This window comes from Heterodontus francisci, chromosome 27, assembly GCF_036365525.1.
Source record: "Heterodontus francisci isolate sHetFra1 chromosome 27, sHetFra1.hap1, whole genome shotgun sequence".
In the NCBI taxonomy this organism is placed as follows: domain Eukaryota; kingdom Metazoa; phylum Chordata; class Chondrichthyes; order Heterodontiformes; family Heterodontidae; genus Heterodontus; species Heterodontus francisci.
This window is the reverse complement of record NC_090397.1, coordinates 7300537-7318688: the sequence shown is the minus strand read 5'-3', so window position 1 is coordinate 7318688 and position 18152 is coordinate 7300537. Positions and strand designations below refer to the sequence as shown.

The following is an 18152-nucleotide window of genomic DNA, read 5'->3' as shown; positions in this document are numbered from 1 at the left end:
GTGTGTATGAAGCTTGCAGCAGTCCTGAATGTGTGATGGGTAAGGTAAAGCTATGAGTGTTAAGTATGAGTCGTGATTGATAGAGAACGTTGGTTGGTAAGTGAAGTGGAGGTGGCGAATGGAGCCGCGTGTGAGACTAGAGGTTCATTTCTATGGATGTTTGGGATAGAAATGCAATACTGTACTAATGTGCATCCTGGCTTGCAGTAGTTAAGTGATCTCTACAATGAGGCACTCATTGCAGGCAGCCATCACAAGGCAGTTCAAAAAAGGCATAGTACAAGCAAGACTGTCGTCCCGTGAGCTCATAACATGGTGTCAGAGTGGAGCTGAGATTGAGTGTTAAAGAGCTGTATAGAAGCACAGCTACTAAAAGAGGAACACAGGAATTTTCAGAGCTGCTAAAAGCCACAGGAAGCCACAGAAAAGGAACAAAGAAGCAGGCCACAGCTGAAAGCATTGGGTAAGACACAATAGCTGCAAATGTTGCTCTCCCGGCGCCAGTCGAAATGAAAGATGATATGAAGAAGATCTGGCAGTTTTTCCACTCACAATGGCAAAATTGCAACAGATTTAATTAACAAACCAGAGCATCTACGAGTAGCTACACTTTTATCACTGTTGGGGAGAGGCTGTTACAAAATGTATTCCACCCTAAATCTCTCTGAAGAACAAAACAAAGAGCAGAAATTTTGAAAGTCTTGAATGCACACTTTGAACCCCAAGTGAACGTAACTTATGAATGGTATGTGTTCAATTTAGGGCCCAAGGTGAAAAAGAGTCCATTGATCAATATGCAACTGCATTATACAGCTTGCAGAATCCTGTGAATTTGTGCAACTAAAAGATGATCTAATTAAAGACAGGATTGCACTAGGCTTAAGAGACTCGTAGTGAGAGCACTACTGAGAGAGGACAAACTTACTCCCAGGAAAGCAATCGACTTGTGCAAAAGTACTGAGGTTGTAAATCAACAGCTAGAACATAGTTATGGCAGAACAGACCAGGCTGATATTTTGCTAATGGATATTCCAGGTTTTTGCGATTGGAAGCCTGTTACGAGTGGTGTACTGCAGGGATCAGTCCTGGGACCCTTGCTGTTTGTAGTGTACATTAATGATTTAGACATGAATATAGGAGGTATGATTAGTAAGTTTGCAGATGACACGAAAATTGGTGATGTCGTAAATAGTGAGGAGGAAAGCATTAGATTACAGGCGATATAGATGGGTGGGTAAGATAGGCAGAGCAGTGGCAAATGGAATTTAATCCTGATAAGTGTGAGGTGAGGTATTTTGGGAGGACTAACAAGGCAAGGGAATATATAATGGGTGGTAGGACTCTAGGAAGTACAGAGGGCCAGAGAGACCTTGGTGTACTTGTCCATAAATCACTGAAGGCAGCAGCACAGGTAGACAAGGTGGTTAGGAAGGCATATGGGATACTAGAATATAAAAGCAGGGAGGTTATGATGGAGCTGTATAAAACACTAGTTAGGCCACAACTGGAGTTCTGTGTACAGTTCTGGTCGCCACACTATAGGAAGGATTTGATTGCACTGGAGAGGGTGCAGAGAAGATTCACCAGGATGTTGCCTGGGCTGGAACATTTCAGCTATGAAGAGAGACTGGATAGGCTGTGGTTGTTTTCCTTAGAGCAGAGAAGGCTGAGGGGGGACCTGATTGAGGTATACAAAATTATATGGGGCATAGATAGGGTAGATAGGAAGAAACTTTTTTCCCTTAGCGGAGGGGTCAATAATCAGGTGGCATAGATTTAAGCTAAGGGGCAGGAGGTTTAGAGGGGATTTGAGGAAAAAAAAATTTCACCCAGAGGGTGGTTGGAATCTGGAACACACTGCCTGAAGAGGTGGTAGAGGAAGGAACCCTCGTAGCTATAGCATTCAAGGTTATGGGCCAAGTGCTGGAAAATGGGATTTAGAATAGATAGGTGCTTGATGGACGGAACGGACAAGATGGACCGAAGAGCATGTTTCTATGCTGTATAACTCTATGACTCTAAAAGGGCAGAAAGATCACGGACAAAGGGCAGGATGCAAATACTGAAGAAGACATCACACAAAGGAAAAGGAGGTATGTCCAGCGTGGGGAAAGCAGTGTTCTCACTGCAAGAAGCTGAATCATTTTTCACACAAGTGTTTGGCTAGAAGGAAGCACAATAAGCAGGTACAGATGGTCACTGGAGAGATATCAGCCAAAGATTCTGACCAATCACTATACACCATATAACAGGTTGATTCAGTCTGGTCAATAGATGATAAATGGTTTGTGACTGTTGGAATGATGACTGCAGAAGGTGAACATCAAGTCAACATAAAGTGTCAGATAGACACTGGTATGTCATGTAACATCATGACCTTCACAGACCTGTGCAAAGTGGCTCAACCTGGCAATCCAAAAATGAAGCCCTCAAAAGTAAGGTTGAGGCTATATGATGGCACCATATTAGTGCTAAGAGGACAAGTTACTCTGAGAGCCCAATGCAATGACAAGAATGAAGATCTGGAGTTCCAGATCATAGATGGCAAGCAAAAGCCACTCATCTCAGCCGGAGCAAGTCTAAAGCTTGGACTTGTAACCCTCAACATACAAAAAGAGATGTGCAACGTGTTGCAGAACACTAAACCATTGACCGTGGAACAGATCCTGGAGAAGTGCAACTATATTTTTACAGGTTTAGGATGTTTTCCTGAAGAATATCATCTCGAAGTAGATGAGAGGGTAAGACCAATTCAGCAACTGCTGAGGAAAGTTTCAGCTGCCCTCAAGGCCAGCCTGAAAGACAAGATAGAAGGGTTGTAAAAGAAGGGAGTAATCAAGAAAGTGACAACTCCTACAGAATGGATTAGCAGCAGAAACAACCTGGAAAACTAAGAGTATGCATCAACCCAAGTGATCTAAATAAAGCTCTGAAGAGATCTCACTACCCCATGACAACCCCATCGAAGGAATTTCGCCACAATTTGCAAAGGGAAAAATTCTCATTACCTTAGATGTGAAAGATGGTTACTGGCAAGTGAAGCTGGATGAAAGCAGCAGCTTTCTAACTCCATTCTGGACGCCATTCAGGATATATATATAGATGGTTACGAATGCTGTTTGGCATTTCCAGAGCTCCAGAGGAGAATCAATGCAGACAGCATGAGATAGTTAGTGATCTTTCTGGAGTGGAAGCTACAGCTGATAATCATTGCTGACCACAATCAAAATCTAGTGCGGCTGCTGGAGCTGGCCAGATGAACCTGAAGCTGAACAAGAAACAATTACAATTAAAGATGCCCGAAATCAAGTAGATCGGTCATGTACTAACAGCAAAAAGTCTTCACCTGGATCCCAAAAAGATGAGAGCGGTAGCAATGATGTGGAGACCAACAGATATAAAAGCAGTGCAACGATTTGTTGGATTTGTCAACTATTTAGCAATATATAAAATGACATAAAAGATGAAGTCACCCTGCAGTGTGATGCCAATGAAACAGGACTTGGAGCAACACTAACGCAGCAAGAACAACTGGTTGTATTTGCATCTAGGGCGTTAATGCAAACGGAATGATGCTACGCTCAGATCGAGAAAGTGTGCCTGACCATTGTCTTTGCTTGTGAACATTTTCATCAATACTTACTTGGAAGAGACAAAGTGATAGTCGAGTCCTACCACAAGCCACTACTATCTGCTCCAAAGCGACTGCAAAGAAGTTACTTCGGTTCCAGAGATATCATCTGGATGTGACATACAGGCAAGGGAAACAGATGTACATTGCTGCCATGCTGTCGAGAGCAACACTCCCTATGTAGAAAGTAGAGGTTACTACAACAGAGTGTGAAATCTTCCAGATCCAATGTGAAGTTGCAGCTCGACATGCTCTGGAAGTCATCAAACCAGCAGAGACATTGAATCTGACAGACACGCGCCTTGCTTAAATCAAGCAAACTACCCAACAAGATGCAACTCTCCAAGTGTTATAAGAAGTAGTGATGAAAGGATGGCCTGAAAGCATCAAGGACACTCCCGTGTTCACAAGAGCATATTCGGCATACAGAGATTGTGGCATTTTGTACAAAGGAAATAGAATCATTATCCCGAAGGAGTTGAAAGAAGAGATGCTAAAGCGCACCTGAGGAAGGCAAGAGAAGTGCTCTTCTGGCCAAACATGAGCAGTGAAATCAAGGACCACATCAGCCAGTGCAGTGCATGTAACAAGTACCAAGCTAAGCAAGCTAAAGAGCTACTGATGACACATGACTTCACAGACAGGCCATGGATGAAGTTGGGAGTATACCTCTTCACTCTCACAGGAACTGATTATCTTGTCACCATAGACTACTATTCTGACTCCTGGGAGGTAGACCAGCTGACCTCAATGACTACCCATGAGATTATAGAATGCCTGAAAGCAGACTTCAGTCATTACGGCATTCCAGACATTGTGATGAGCGACAATGGCCCTCAGTTCACGAGTGAAGAATTAGCTGCTTCATAAAAGATTAGGAAATTCAATACAAGATGCACTGCAGCAAGTTGTAGAGGGTCCTTTGACAGCACCTTCCAAATCTGTGACCTCCACCACCTAGCAGAACAAGGGTAACAGGCGCATGGGAACATCACCACTTGCAGGTTCACCTCCAAATTACACACCTTTCTGACTTGGACCTAGGTCGCTGTTCCTTCACTCTCATTGGGTCAAAATTCTGGAACTTCCTCCCTAACAACACTGTTGATGTACGTACACCACATGAACTGCAGCGCTTCAAGAAGGCAGCACCACCACCTTCTGTGAGGCATTTACGGATGGGCAATAAACGTTGGCTTTTCCAGTGACATTGATATACCATGAATGAATAAAAAAAACCCACATGACCCACATCAGATCAGCATTACAGCATGTAGGTCATTGCAGAAAATAAAAAGTATTTCAGCACTGAATGGATCAATGTGTTAATGCTCCAGTGTGTTACATGAATGGACTGTTACTGATGCAGAGCAGCTTTAAGGTCAGATCGGTTTGTCCTCTGTCTTTGAAAAATAAGAACTTAGCGGCGAAAGAAAATATTTGGGAAGTGTTTTCCATGTAAGTTATTCCCTAATTTATATAATTTCTTAAATTGATGCATTTCATCTCTGTTAAGAGATTTGAACTTCTTAGTAAAGTTAAATCATTGATACAATTGTTTTGGATCTCATTATGAACTTTCCTATAGAATTGTAATAATGTTCTGTTTGTTCTGATTTCCATTTAGTTTGAAATTTAAAATCATTTATAAATATCAAAGGAATTCCTTCCTTAATGAATGTTTATCCAAAGCATTTGAAAATGCTGCCAGAAGGAGAAAACTTCCTTTGAAATATAGTAAAGTTTAACTAGGAAGTGCATTGACAAAATATACAGAATAGAATGAATATTTTCATCTTTTTTGTTCTCTGTATTATAAGAAGAATATAGAGGCACTGGAGAATGTACAAGAAGATTTACAAGGATGATACTAGAACTGAGAGGTTATACCTTTCATGGAAGATTGAGCACTCTTTTTGTTTAGAAAAGAGAAGGCGAAGGAATGACCTGATAGAGGTCTGTAAAATTATGAAGGGGTTTGGTAGGTTAGTGGTAGAGAAGATGCTTCCACTTCTCAGGAATCCAAAACTAAGGACCAGAAATGTTCCCTAATCAATCCAATAAGAAATTCTGAAGAAACTTAGAAATCTGTTCTTGGTAAAGGCCTTAGCTTCATCCCTTTATGCCCCCACCTCAATGAGTTTCAAGCTCGGCACAATGCTGCGCTCTTCTTCTCTCACCTTTGCCTTTGTGCCCACTTCTTTGGCCAGGAGTCCTGCCCCCACATACCCTTTTAGCCCTCTCAAGTATTCTCCCTCCATCTGGACCACTTCCTCCGTCCTCTTACCGTCTCTTGATCTGTTCATTGAGAACTGTCGGCGTGACATCAGCCGTCTCAATTTCTCTGCTCCCCTCTCTCACTCTAACCTGTTTCCCTCTGAACTTGCTGACTCCCTTCTTTCGGGTCCAACCCTAATATTATCATCAAACCAGCTGACAAGGCTGGTGCTGTTGTCTGGCATACTGACCTCTACCTAGCAGAGGCCAAACGACAATTCTCCAACACTTCATCCTACCTCCCCTGGACTATGACTCCACCATCAAACATCAAGCGATTGTTTTCAGGACTGGCACTGATCTCATCCCCTCTGGAGATCTTCCCTCCATGCCCTCCAACCTCATAGTCCCCCAAACCTGAACAGCCTACTTCTACCTCCTTCCTAAAATCCACAAGCAGGACCTATCCCCTAATATTACAGCCTGTTCCTGCCCCACTATTTCTTCCTATCTCAATTCTATTTTTCTCCTCTTGTCCAGTCTCTTCCCACCTACATCCACAACTCTTCCAATGTTACTTGCACAGTTTCCAATTTCCTGACCCTAACAGTCTCCTCTTCATCATGAATATCCAATCTCTCGACACCACCAACCCCTAAGGGCTCTCCGCTTCTTTCTTGAACAGAGGCCCAACCAGTCCCCATCCACTACCACCCTCCTCTGCAAAGAAAAGAAAAGCAAAGAGAACTTGTACTCTCATTGGACAATTTCTTCTTTAATTCAACTCACTTCCTCCAAATAAATGGTGCTGCATTGGATACCTGCCTGTATCCTAGCTATGCCTGCCTTTTTGAGGGACCCCACCCTCACTTCTTCTTCATTGATGACTGTATCAGTGCTGTTTCCTGCTCTCACCCTAAACTGGAAAACTTTTCATCAACCTTGCTTCCAATTTCCACCCTCCTCTCACCTTCACATGGTCCATCTCCAACTCTTCCTTTCTTTGTCTTCTCTGTTTCCATTGCTGGGAATAGGGTATTAGCAAATATTCACTATAGGCCCACTGTCCACCACAGCTACCTCAATTACACTTCCTCACACCCCATTTCCTGCAAGGCTCCATTCCATTCTCCCAATTTCTCTGTCTCCATCATATCTAATCTGATGATGGAGCCTTCCATACCATACCACTTCTGATATGTTTTCCTTTTTCCTCAGCTGAGGAATCCTCCATCACCGTGGTTGACAGGGCCCTTGACTGTGTCTGTCCCATTTCCCAGACTTCTGCTCTTACTGCTTCCTCTCCCTCCCAGAGCCACGACAGAGTTCCCCTTGTCCTCACCTTCCACTCCACCAGCATCTGTATTCAACAGATCATCTTCTGCCACCTCCAGCGTGATGCCACCACCAAACACATCTTGCACTCCCCTCCGCTTTCAAAATGCTGAAGGATCCATTCCTCTACGACACCCTGGTCCACTCCTCAATCACCCCAACACCCCTTACCCTTCCCATGGCACCTTTCCATGCAAGCAGAGTAGATGCAACACCTGCCCTTTTACCTTTTCTCTCCTCACCATCGAAGGCCCCAAACACTCCTTCCAGGTGAAACAGCTGTACTGTATTCACTGCTCACAATGTGGTCTGCTCTACATTGGGAAGACCAAACACAGATCGGGTGACTGCTTTGCGGAACACCTCCATTTAGTCTGCAGACATGATCCCAAGCTTCCAGTCGTCTGTCATTTTAATTCTGCACCTTGCTGTCACACTGACCTCTCTGTCCTTCTGCAGTGTTCCAGTGAAGCTGACATTAACTCCAGGAACAGCACCTCATTTTTTGATGAGACACTTTACAACCTTTGGGACTCAACACTGAGTTCAACAATGTTAGACGTAACCTCTGACCCCATTTTGTTTCCTTTTCTTTGCATGTTTCGGTCTTAATCTTGTTTTTCTCTTATTTTTGCTTTCAGACAGCAGCTGTTCATCATTCTGCCATTTGCACCTTCTCCAGACACACCTTTTGTTTCTTTGTTTCTTTACTTGTTCCATTACCACTTCCTGCATCATCAACTCTTTTGCCATTTAATCTCTCCTGTCTTTCACCCTGTTTCACCTTTATCCCTTTGGCTCTTTTCTCTGCCATTTCACTTGCTTAAAATCTACGATATTTCTAACTTTTCCCAGTGCTAATGAAAGGTCATTGACAGAATAACAGAATTATTACAGTGCAGAAGGAGGCCTTTCAGCCCATTGTGTCTGCACTGGCTCTCTGAAAGAGCAATTCCCTCAGTTCCATTCCCCTGCCTTCTCCCCGTAACCCTGCACATTCTTCCTTTTCATATAACTGTCTAATTCCCTTTTGAATGCTTCAGTTGAACCTGCCACCAGCATGTTCTCGGGCAGTGCATTCCAGACCTTAACCACTCGCTGCGTGAAAAAGTTTTTCCTCATGTCACTTTTGCTTCTCTTACCAAATACTTTAAATCTCTGCCCTCTCGTTCTCGATCCTTTCATGAGTGGGAACAGTTTCTCTCTATCTACTCTGTCCAGACCACTCATGGTTTTGAATACCTCGATCAAATCACCTCTCAGCCTTCTCTTCTCCAAGGAAAACAGTCCTCAAACATTAACTCTGTTTCCCTCTCCACTCATGCTGCTTGACCTAATGAGTATTTGCAGCAGTTTCTGTTTTTATTTCAGAAGAAACTGCTTGGTTAGAGGTTAGAGCAGTGAACTCACTACCACATGGAGTGGTTGAGCTGAATAGGTGAATTTAAGGGGAAACTAAACAAGTACATAAGGGAGAAAGGAATAGAAGGATATGTTGATGGGGTTACGATGAAGTAGGGCGAGAAGAGGCTTGTGTGGAGCATAAGCACTGGCATTGACCAGTTGGGCTGAATAGCCTGTTTCTGTGCTGTGAGATCTATGTAATCTATTTTAATTTATCCATACATACTATGTAAATCTTTAATTTGACTACTTTTCCTTTATCGAAAATAAGTAAACTGAAGAACCTTTGCTGAAAAGATGTTCTGAACTAATGTGTTTGTGTTTTTTGTGTAGCTTGTTTTACTGGGGGAAAGTGTGCAGCATCAAGCTGATGGAAGCATTTACTCCATTCTGGTATGCCCGTTGAAAAATATTTATCTTCCACACATTATCGTGATGGCAAAAATTAAACTAAGACTAGGTAAGAGTATCTATTACAAACTTTATCTCCACACTCTAATTCCATTCTGGAGGTGAAATTAGTATTTGATTAATTTCTGATACCACTTTGAATGAACAGTTTATTATCAATAGCAGCATTTTTATTGCATCCCTTATGTAGAATAACATCACCAGTTGCTTTACAAAGGGGATTAAAGGATTTTGAGCAGGAGACAGGGGAGATTAAGTGTGCACAAGAGATGGGCATGATCAAAGAGATTTTTAGGAGACTTTTGAAGGAGTGGGGGAGAGTATCAATGTTAACTAGTTTTTGGGAGAAAGTTCCAGTGATCAGAGATAGTGGCTGAAAGATTTACCTTTGATGATGGATGATGATGAAACAGAGAACATGAGCAGTAACAAAGGGTGGGAGTCAGAACAGCAAGCAGAATCTTTGAGAACTGAAACTTCAAGGTGACAAGTGTGTGGATTAGGATTTTGGCAGGAGAGGAAAGAGAGGTTTTGCAGTAAGTGGGCATCACTAAAGAAAAGAATATGAGGATATCTTATTAAGGTATTCAAGAACCTTTAGAGTATCAACAAGTTGTGCCCGAAGAGTATTTATCTTGATCCAGAGAAGAACAAGGGAATTATGAGATTAATTTCCGAAGAGGGAAGGTCAGATATGAAGCATTTGGGCAGTATGGCAATAGCTTTAGAGTTACTGTAGGTAGATGATAAATTTGCTTGTTCAACATTACATCATGTATGAGTCAAAATTTCCTGCAACATGACGGCAGCAAAATTGAAATCATCTTTATCAGTTCCTGCAACAAAATTCTTGCTTCAGCTCCATCAACCACCCTAGCTGACTTTTCAAGCTGAGCTACACAATGCATAAACTTAGAATTCTACTCAACAATGAACTAACCTCCTTAACTTACATTCAATAGGATACCGAGATTGCATTTTTCCGTTTCCTAAAGGAGGGAATGGACTGAGGAATGGGGGCAAAGGTGCCAGTACTGCAGTGGTGCCATACTGGGGGGAAATGGGCAAGTGCCAATTCATCAGAGGTGACAAGTGGGGGGAAAGGGGTGGGCTGTGCCCCAGGCTTCATTCATCCAGGCTTTGGGGCGGAGGTGCAGCAGAGCAGGAGGGAGGTCCAGGCACCAGCAGCGGCACAGCAGTGACCTGTAAGCCCACAGAAGGGTCAGCAGTGGCCTCCAGATGATGGAGATAAGCACAAAGGGAAATGCCAGTAGCCTCCTCCACATAGAAGAAGCTACCCTCCAGAGAGGGTGTACCAGTCAAGGCTCGACTACTTACAGATGTCTGAGATGCTGTGCCGATGAAGACTCTGCCTCTCCACAGGGAGATTGTCAATAACTTATGCACTATGATGCAAGATGAGCTGAGTCCCAGGGGATTTGGTGGAAATCGAATGCCACTGGTGCTGAAGGTCACCATTGCACTGTACTTCTAAGCCTCTGGATCATTCCAGGGATGCACTGAGGGCACTGTGGGATCTCACAGTCAGCAGCCTATCGGTGCAAGAAGAGGTCACCAGTGCCCTTTTCAGGAGGGCTGGCGACTATGGTCACTTCTGCATGGATCCCAACAGTCAATTTGAAAAGTCCATTAAGTTTGGGGCCATCCCCCAGGTGCCATCGACTGCACACATGTGGCCATCAAGGCTGCAGCCAGTAGATTTCAACAACAGGAAGGGCTTCCACTCCCTCAATGTACAACTGGCCTGTGACCACCGTAAATTGATCCTGCAGGTCTGTGCCTGCTTCCTGGGAAGTTGCCACAATGCTTACATTTTGAGACAGTCCCAGGTGCCAGAGCTTTTCTGGCCCCCTGCATGCCTTCAGGGATGGATCTTTGGAGACAAGGGCTGCCCACTGAGTACATGGCTCCTGACGACTGTGAGCAAACCACACACCAATGTAGGGGAGTGGTACAATACCTGCCATGGGACAACACAAGCGACCATTAAACAGGCCATCTCGAGATGAGATTTAGGCGCCCAGATCGGTCTGATTGAGCTCTTCAGTATGCCCTGTTGAGGGTCTCGCTTAATGTGGTGGCCTTGCTGTGCACTGCACAACCTAGCACAACAGAGGGGGGAGGCACTGAATAATGAGGATATCGAGGAGCATGATGCCTCCTCGAGTGATGAGGATGTGGAGAGGAAAGCTGGCCAAGCATTGCCAGATGAAGGTCCCAGGGACAGCAGGAAAGATACCTTGAGATGCAAAGGCTTACGATGCCCTTATACATTGATGTTTCCTATGATCCTTACTACCAGATGTAAGTTGACCAATAAAGCCTCACCTTTATGCAGCCCTTTTGTCACCTTCCTTCCTTTAGCAAGCCATTGCCCAGGTGCACAGCGCTCAGCTGGCAAGACTCAAGACTTGACCCCTTGAAGCATGATCCCTCGCCTCGAGCCCCTTGACAGAGGCGAGGGTAAAATGAAGCCCCCAAGGCCATAAATAAAAGGATGGAGATCTTGTGAGATAGAAGTGTATTTTTATTATCCCTGACAAACACAAGCCTTTCTATTTACAGTAGAATCCTGCTTGCATCTAAGTGCTCTTTATTCTTTTGTGTGTGCTCCTATCTGGTGCTCCCCCTGCGCTTTCAGTTGAAGTGGAGGCAGGTTGCTGACCTTGCTGTCCCTTGGCTAGGGATGATTTTGGCGGTCAACCTTTGGATGCCTGAGGCTTGGAGGGCTTCGGCATGCCGAGGGCTTCCTGTACCCACTGTTGTCATGGATGAAGGAAGATCTGGCATCACTGGCAGAGGGAGGCCACATCCAGCAGAACACTCAGTGGCTGCAGGAGATTCATGCAGACCTATATACCTTCACCTTGACCTTGAACTCAAGACAATAGTGGCAAGGCGAGAGGGAGACAGGACATGGAATAGCCACCAGGTTCTCTACCTCTCAGGTCAGCAGGGAGGCACAAATGCGCCTTACAAGGGAAGAGGAACTGCTGCCTGCACCAGGAGCACCCTGAGAGGAGCCCCCAGCTGCAGGAGGCAGCCGTTCCTCTTTCCTTTTTTTCATCAGAGACGCCAATCTCAATGGAGGATGCCACTCGTACACCAGTCAGAGACATTGCAGCACTCAAGGCCTGGATGGACTCTGCCATCATCCATGCTTGGGAACACATAGCCTCTGACATCTCTGCCTGATCTCTTGCTACTGCATTTCCCATGATGCTGGCTACACCAGAGGCATGTCATGAGCCTGGGTCTGGTCTCTCAAGAGTCCTCCAAGTGTCAGTAGCCTGGGATGTCACAGCCTCTGACAGCTGCTCAGACGTTACGTTCACCAAGTTGTGGGCAGGAACGTGGAGTTGAATCCTAAGGTCAGCCATAATTGTTCTGAATAGTGGAGCAGGCTTGATGGGCCATATGGTCTACAACTGTTCCTATTTCTTGGGCCCATGTGTGACCGAATCTAACTGCGAGTGCATACCCACTGACAAGAGAGCATCTGTGCTGGTGGAGCGTGCAAGGTATGAGGTAACAAAGCACCCTCTGAAGCTCCCTCCTTCTCCACAGAGACGGCAGACTCTCTCACAGTCTCAGCAGCTCTTTGTTGATGATCTGGGTAACCTACGTGAGAGAATAGACATTGAAGGGTTAAGGGCCTCCCCTCCTGACATTCCAACCACTCCTATGTGGGAGCTTCCTGTTGGCAACAGATGCCACATGAACAGCATGGTTCCGTCACTGTGGATGCATCCTTGTGCCCCATGACAACCTTACTCTGTGTTTGAAGGTGCTCCTGTCTCTCCACCTGCTACAGAGTGTCCATCTTGTGACTGTGCCAGCTCCATCGCCTCCTCGGGCTCAGTAGATGGAGATGTGGCAGTCCACCCCTGATCTTGGCCCACTCTCTGCGATTGTGTGCTACATTCTTCTGAAGACACAAAGATGAATGTTGTTGGTCTGTCAGCAGGGACAATCCCAAGACATATGTTGGTGCTAATCCAACGGTAATTGATGGGGGTACACGGATGCCTCCTGTGTGCAGTCCTTTCCAGGGACTTTGTGGGGGTCTTTAATGACAAACAGGTGCCTTTCAATGCCATTTAGCCATGCCTCAGGCAGCGTGTCTTTATGCCTGACCCTTTGGCCATGACTCTCCAACCAATGCACCGTCCAGCTCTGACACATGCAAGGCCGAAGAGGTCAAGGTTTTATGAGGTACTCATTTTCACGGCCGGATGAGGTCATTGAGCTGCTTGTGGCACTGGATCCATGTCCTTGAGGTGGCCCCATGGATGCTGACCTCCTCCACTATCTACAGCCAAGCTTGTTTATTCAACGGATCGATCTGATCCTCCAGTCCCTTGGGAAGAGGACCTCCCACCTTTCCCTTGCAGCCTGGCGGAGGACCTGGAGGAAGGCATCACTAAAGTGTGGGGCTACCCGGGTTCTTCTGCCGTAGTTGTGTTGCCTCTCTTCCCTGAAGAAAATCTTGTAACGGAAAATCATTTATTAAATGCAGTGCTGGCAACCGTTTAAATATGGCGCAAGCAGCCACCATGGCGTCAGCTGTTGCCACTGTCGCCACTTCTGCACCTGCCATCGTCCACGTCATTGGACACACTGCACACCTCATTCACCTTAATTGGTAAGCCGCTGCTCAATCACATGCAGCCAGCTGCTCATGGCCCGAATGGAAGCCACACTCGTTCCGTTCCCGACGTTGGGACCTGTTACTTCCGAACTAAATCCAGCCCCACATCTCTGTAATGGCTATTAGATCAAACCCATTCATTTCTATCGATGCTATTAATTCATCTATTTTGTGGTGAATGCTTCACATGCTTTAGTTTTAACTTTTTTTTGTTTCTCCCTGGTGTCACCATTGACATTTCTTGCTAAGCTGTTTGTACCTTTTTTGTCCTACCCTGCTTATTTTTACCCAAAGTGTTACTCTGCTCTACGGCCTTAATATTCCTCTCATTTTTTCCTGAATTCTCTCACTCCCCCCCCCCCACCCCCGCATTAGTTTAAAGTCCCACCTACCGCCTGAGTTATTTGATTTTCCAGGACACTGGTCCCAGCTGGATTTAAGTGTAGCCCGTCCCACTGGAACAGTTCCCTCTTTCCCTAGTACTGATGCCAGTGTCCCAGGAATCAGAATCCCCACCTCCTAATTTTGGGGGAGTCATAAATATAATATAAACACTAATAAATCCAATTGGAAATTAAGGAGAAATTTCTTTACCTGGAAAGTGGTTGTAATGTGGAGTAGTTGAAACAAAAGTAGCATACATGCTTTTAAGGGGAAGGTAACTAAACATATGAGGGCGAAAAGAATATGTTATGCTGATTGGGTGAGATGAAGAGGAGTGGGAGGAAGCTCATATTGTGCATAAATACTGGTATGGATCTGTTGGCTGAATGATCTGTTTCTGTGCTATACATTGTTTGTAAAAATTGTTGATTTTATCAGCCTCAATCAGTTCATTTCAGACAGTCAGTCACCACTCTCTGTGTGAAGCAGTTAGATCTGACCTTTCCATTCATCATCCCTCTTCTGAGCCTCATTCCTTAATTACTTGTTTGTTTGTCACCAAACTTGTGAAAGGTGAACAATCCACTAAGGATAGCATGCAAATGATATATGAGGGGACCAAGCATGGAGCTCTGTGGCTCGCCACAGGTGGCCATGTATGTGTAGGAAGAGAAATGGCTTAAGCAGAAATGGCTGCACTGTATAGGAAAGGAACCAAGACAGAGCTAGGTAGCTTTATTTGTTAGAGTGCCAGCTGTGGCTCACTTGGTAGCCTTCTTATTTCTCAGTCACAAGGTTCTGGATTTAGAACCATAGAAAAATTACAGCACAGAAGGAGGCCATTCAGCTGATCGTGTCCGTGCTGGCCAAAAATCTAACCGCCCAATCTAATCCCACCTTCCAGCACCTGCTCCATGGCCTTGCAGGTTACTGCACTTCAGGTGCAGGTCCAGGTACCTTTTAAATGAGTTGAGGGTTTCTGCCTCCACCACCATTCTTGGCAGTGAATTCCAGACACCCACCACCCTCTGGGTGAAAAAGTTTTTCCTCATGTCCTCTCTAATCCTTCTACCAATCACCTTAAATCTGTGCCCCCTAGTAATTGACCTCTGCACTAGGGGAAACAGATCCTTCCTGTCTACTCTGTCTAGGCCCCTCATAATTTTGTACATCAATTAAGTCACCCCTCAGCCTCCTTTGTTCTAAGGAAAACAACTCTAGCCGATCCAATCGTTCCTCATGGCTGCTACTTTCAAGCCCTGGCAACATTCTTGTAAATTTCCTCTGTACTCTCTCCAGAGCAATTATGTCCTTCCTGTAATGTGGTGACCAGAACTGTACGCAATACTCCAGCTGTGGCCTAACCAGCGTTTTATACAGTTCTGGCATTACATCCCTGCTTTTATATTCTATACCTCGGCCAATTGAAGGAAAGTATTCCATATGCCTTCTTCACCACATTATTTACCTGTCCTGCCACCTTCAGGGTTCTGTGGACATGCACTCCAAGGTCTCTCACTTCTTCTACCCCTCTCAATATCCTCCCATTTATTGTATATTCCCTTGCTTTGTTTGCCCTCCCCAAATACATTACCCTCACGTATTTCTGGATTGAATTCCATTTGCCACTTTTCCACCCACTCAACCAAACCATTGATATTCTGGAATCTACAGCTAACCTCTTCACTATCAACTACACGGCCAATTTTTGTGTGATGAGCAAATTTCCCAATCATGCCTCCCACATTGAAGTCATTATATATACCACAAACAGCAAGGGTCCTAACACTGAACCCTGTGGAATGCCACGGGAAAACACTTTCCATTCGCAGAAACATCTGTCGACTACTACCCTTTGCTTCCTATCACTGAGCCAATTTTGGATCCAACCTGCCACATTCCCCTGTATCCCATGGGCTTTCATTTTACTGACCAGTCTGCCATGTGGGACCTTGTCAAATGCCTTACTAAAATCCATGTCGACCACATCCACTGCACTACCCTCATCAATCCTTTTTGTTACTTCCTCAAAAAACACAATCAAGTTAGTAAGTACTGCTCTAGGATTTGAGCACAAAGATGAAGACTGAAGGGAGTGCTGCACAGTTGGAGGTGCCGTCTTTCAGATGAGATTTTAAACCGAGGCTCTCTCTGCCCTCTCAGGTGGACATAAAATATCCCATGGCACTATTTTAAAGAAGAGCAGGGGAGTTATCCCTCGTGTCCTGGCCAATATTTATCCCACAATCAATTTCATAAAAACAGATTATTTGGTCATTATCATATTGCTGTTTTTAGGAGCTTGCTGTGTACAGTTGGCTGCCACATTTTCTACATTAGAACAGTGACTACATTTCACAGAATCACAGAATCATTACAGTGCAGAAGAAGGCCATTCGGCCCATTGTGCCCTCACTGGCTCTCCGAAGGAGCAATTCCCTCAATTCCACTCCCCTGCCTTCTCCCCATAGCCCTGCACATTCTTCCCTAATTCCCTTTTGAACGCTTCAGTTGAACCTGCCTCCACCACGTTCTCCGGCAGCGCATTCCAGACCTTAACCACTCGCTGCGTGAAAAAGTTTTTCCTCATGTCACTTTTGCTTCTCTTACCAAATGCTTTAAATCTGTGCCCTCTAGTTCTTGATCCTTTCATGAATGGGAACAGTTTCTCTCTGTCTACTTGGTCCAGACCACTCATGATTTTGAATACCTCTATCAAATCACCTCTCAGCCTTCTCTTCTCCAAGGAAAACAGTCCTAACTTCTCCAATCTATCTTCATAACTGAAATTCCTCATCCCTGGAACCATTCTCATGAATATTTTCTGGACTCTCTCCAATGCCCTCACGCCTTTCCTAAAGTGTTGTGCCCATAAAAAGTACTTCACTGCTGTAAAGTGCTTTGAGACATCTGGTGGTCATGAAAAGCGCTATAAAATTTTTTTTATTTGAAGGAGAATGGAGTGGCTGTAGGTGGAAAAGAGGTCAAGGAGGGCTAATGGGCAGTCACCCAGGAGCCTCGATTTTCCTCCAAATTACCGTCTGTTTTTGGGTGATGGAATTTGGGCAGTAAACGGAGTAAAATGGGTTTTTACAGATTACTGTCTTAAATGATTTACAAAGAAGCTCCACTTGAATTAGTTCCTAAGAAAGCATTTGTGCCCTTTATTGAAATGCCATGAACCCGATCTGCTTCATGAATATGATGGCAAGGAGTTGTGGTTAACCCATCTGACCCATTTCCCACAACTTCTGCCCCAAATCTTTCTGAAATAATTTCCCCATGATGACAGGTATTACATTGAGGAGATCATTGATTAGGCTGAATTATTCTTCATGTTTCTTAATGCCATTACAATGAAGCACTCCATATGTGTAAAATGTGAATTTCCTTTTATTTCCATACCCATCTTTTTGTCTATGGAGGTGCAGTGATTATTATAGTTAAGACAGATGCCACATTTCGAGCTCCTAGATAAAGATGCAAATATGATTATGGAGAAAAGAAACAATCAAAAAGTGAAACTTAAAAAAATAAACCTCACATTCAGTAATCATTTTATGCTGCCTTGACAATAGTAAAATCACAAAGCATCATAAACCTGAAAATGTAATTTGCCAGGTCATATTCAAGATAGAAAAATAGGTGAGGGGAATTTGAGATCACAAGATAAAAATTGTTGAGGATGGCAATCTAGAAATAACTTCAAAGAGCTCAGTGGAACTACTTCAAAAGCCTTTTGGAACTCAAGTACACCATGCCATAGAGCTTCCAATAATCCACTTGGGTTGTCACTTCTCCAGAAGATAGGAAAAGGAGGAGGCCATTCAACCCCTTGGACCATTCGATTAGAGCACTGATAATCTATTTCTTAACTCCATCTGTCAGCATTGGTTCTGTAGTCTGTGCTATGATCCCCATGATCAACAAACCAAAAGAACCAAATTTACCCAAACAACCCCAATAAAAACCAAATGGACAAGATTTCACTTTATAACTTTTACTTTAGCAATCCAACCATAATCAACATAAATTAAACACGAATTAACAGACAAGTCACAGTCTCTCTCTCTATATATATAAATTACAAATTACACA

At 44.3% G+C, this 18152-nt stretch overlaps 1 protein-coding gene across 7 annotated transcripts in view; it reads left to right on the top strand.

Moving 5' to 3' along the window:
* The window catches only part of LOC137384622 (cilia- and flagella-associated protein 54-like), a 712374-nt gene that overhangs the window by 501907 nt on the left and 192315 nt on the right, over window positions 1-18152 (top strand). For all 7 annotated transcript variants that reach the window (XM_068058759.1, XM_068058758.1, XM_068058757.1 and 4 more), the window contains one exon: window positions 8921-9047. In XM_068058759.1, coding sequence (XP_067914860.1) covers window positions 8921-9047 — 127 coding nt within the window. The remainder of the gene's footprint in view (window positions 1-8920; window positions 9048-18152) is intronic.